Source organism: Amphimedon queenslandica, unplaced genomic scaffold, assembly GCF_000090795.2.
Source record: "Amphimedon queenslandica unplaced genomic scaffold, v1.1 AMPQUscaffold_5223_Cont22804, whole genome shotgun sequence".
Lineage (NCBI taxonomy): Eukaryota > Metazoa > Porifera > Demospongiae > Haplosclerida > Niphatidae > Amphimedon > Amphimedon queenslandica.
Genome location: NW_003554471.1, coordinates 1 through 1,646, shown reverse-complemented (window position 1 = coordinate 1,646; position 1,646 = coordinate 1). Strand labels below are relative to the sequence as shown.

The 1,646-nt window shown below is 31.7% G+C and overlaps 1 protein-coding gene across 1 annotated transcript; it reads right to left on the bottom strand.

Annotated features, from left to right (window-relative positions):
• Positions 1 to 90: 90 nt before the first annotated feature.
• On the bottom strand, positions 91 to 1,641 carry LOC100633960 (pre-mRNA-splicing factor 38A-like; the record flags this gene model as incomplete). The annotated part of the gene is made up of 6 exons (XM_020007872.1): positions 91 to 114; positions 166 to 207; positions 277 to 362; positions 440 to 561; positions 1,365 to 1,524; positions 1,608 to 1,641. Coding segments are annotated over 6 exons (468 nt in total), but the record flags the coding sequence as incomplete, so codon positions are not given.
• Positions 1,642 to 1,646: the final 5 nt, after the last annotated feature.

Here is a 1,646-nt window from a genome sequence, read left to right as displayed (position 1 = left end):
TTTTGACGCATGCTTTCCGCTGGAATAGAACCAGATTCTATTCCAGCGTCAACGTAACGTCAGGACTAGCGTAATATTGTAAATCCGCCTTTAATCATCATCAAGAGCACTCACCTAATTAATTAATCAATCAATTAATTAATTAATTAATTATTCATGACTGACTCTTGGTTCCAGCTGCTCTGTTTCTTCCAAAATATGTCTCTTCTAAAAATAAATATAACGTAATATTAACATTAATTAATAGTTAAGGAAATATTATGATAATTAATGAACCTGTATTCTTGGTAATATCACATCACAGACTCTGTCCTCACGCAGTAAACTGTCAACAAATTCATCAACATGAGATAATTCAAACTCTAAACAAATAAATAAATAAATTAATTAATTAATGAATAAATAAATAAATGCGCTATTTATAAACTTGCATTCTTACTTCCTTGTCTATTTTTATATTTTATTTTCCTGTAATCATTATACAGAGGCTCAAGGTATTTATAACATTCAACAGAAGTACCAACAATCCTCAGATACAGTGCCCCCAGGGCCCTCACGTATCTAAAAATAGTAACAATAACATAAGAATATGTATATGCATCAGATAAAATTATAAAAATGGAGAATTCTCTCCTTTTCAATTTTGGCAAAATTTGGTCCGAGACTATGTACTATAGTACAGGGATTTTTTCAGAATTTTGCTGTTTTCTTAAAATGACTGTAACTTGAAAAATTGAAGTCGGAATCAGTTCAAACTTGCTACACAGCATAAGGATATCAATATGTATCAGTAAGTATAATAAAAAGTTGGGGTGATTTTGGAGCCATTTTTTGGAAAAAACCATGGGCTATAAGTACAGGGATCTTTTCAGAACTTTGACGTTTTCTTAAAATGGACGTAACTCAAAAAAGCAAAGTCAAAATCAGCTCAAACTTGCTACATAGCATTAGGGCATCAATATGCATTAGAAAATGTAATAAAAAGTTGGGGTGATTTCAGAGCCATTTTTGGAAAAAACCATGGGCTATAGTACAGGGATTTTTTCAAAATTCTGGCATTTTCTTAAAATGGCTGTAACTCAAAAAAGCGAAGTCAGAATCAGCTAAAACTTTCTACACAGCATAAGGACATCAATATGTATCACAAAATGTAATAAAAAGTTGGGGTGATTTTGGAGCTATTTTTTGGAAAAAACCATGGGCTATAGTACAGGGATTTTTTCAGAATTTTGACGTTTTCTTAAAATGGCCGTAACTTGAAAAATTGAAGTCGAAATCAGCTCAAACTTGCTACACAGCATAAGGACATCAGTGCATAATAAATAAGTACATTATTAATTAATTAGTAAATTATTATTAATTACTTGTAGTCAGGGTTCTTAATGAATTCAATGACTATGTCCTTATTTGGTTGTATCTGGAGCATCTTTAAAATTAAACATAAAAATGGAGTCGGTTTGATGTTCCCTCCCACTACTCCTCCCACATAATCCAACGCCATAGCTTCATCAACTAACAGCTCAGCTATAAATAAAATTAATAAACACACTATCAGTATATTTATACATTATTGGTGAGTCTTTATGCTATTGCTAGTATTCCATTACCTGTTAGTGCAAAGCACTTCTCCTTCCAATACTGGCAGT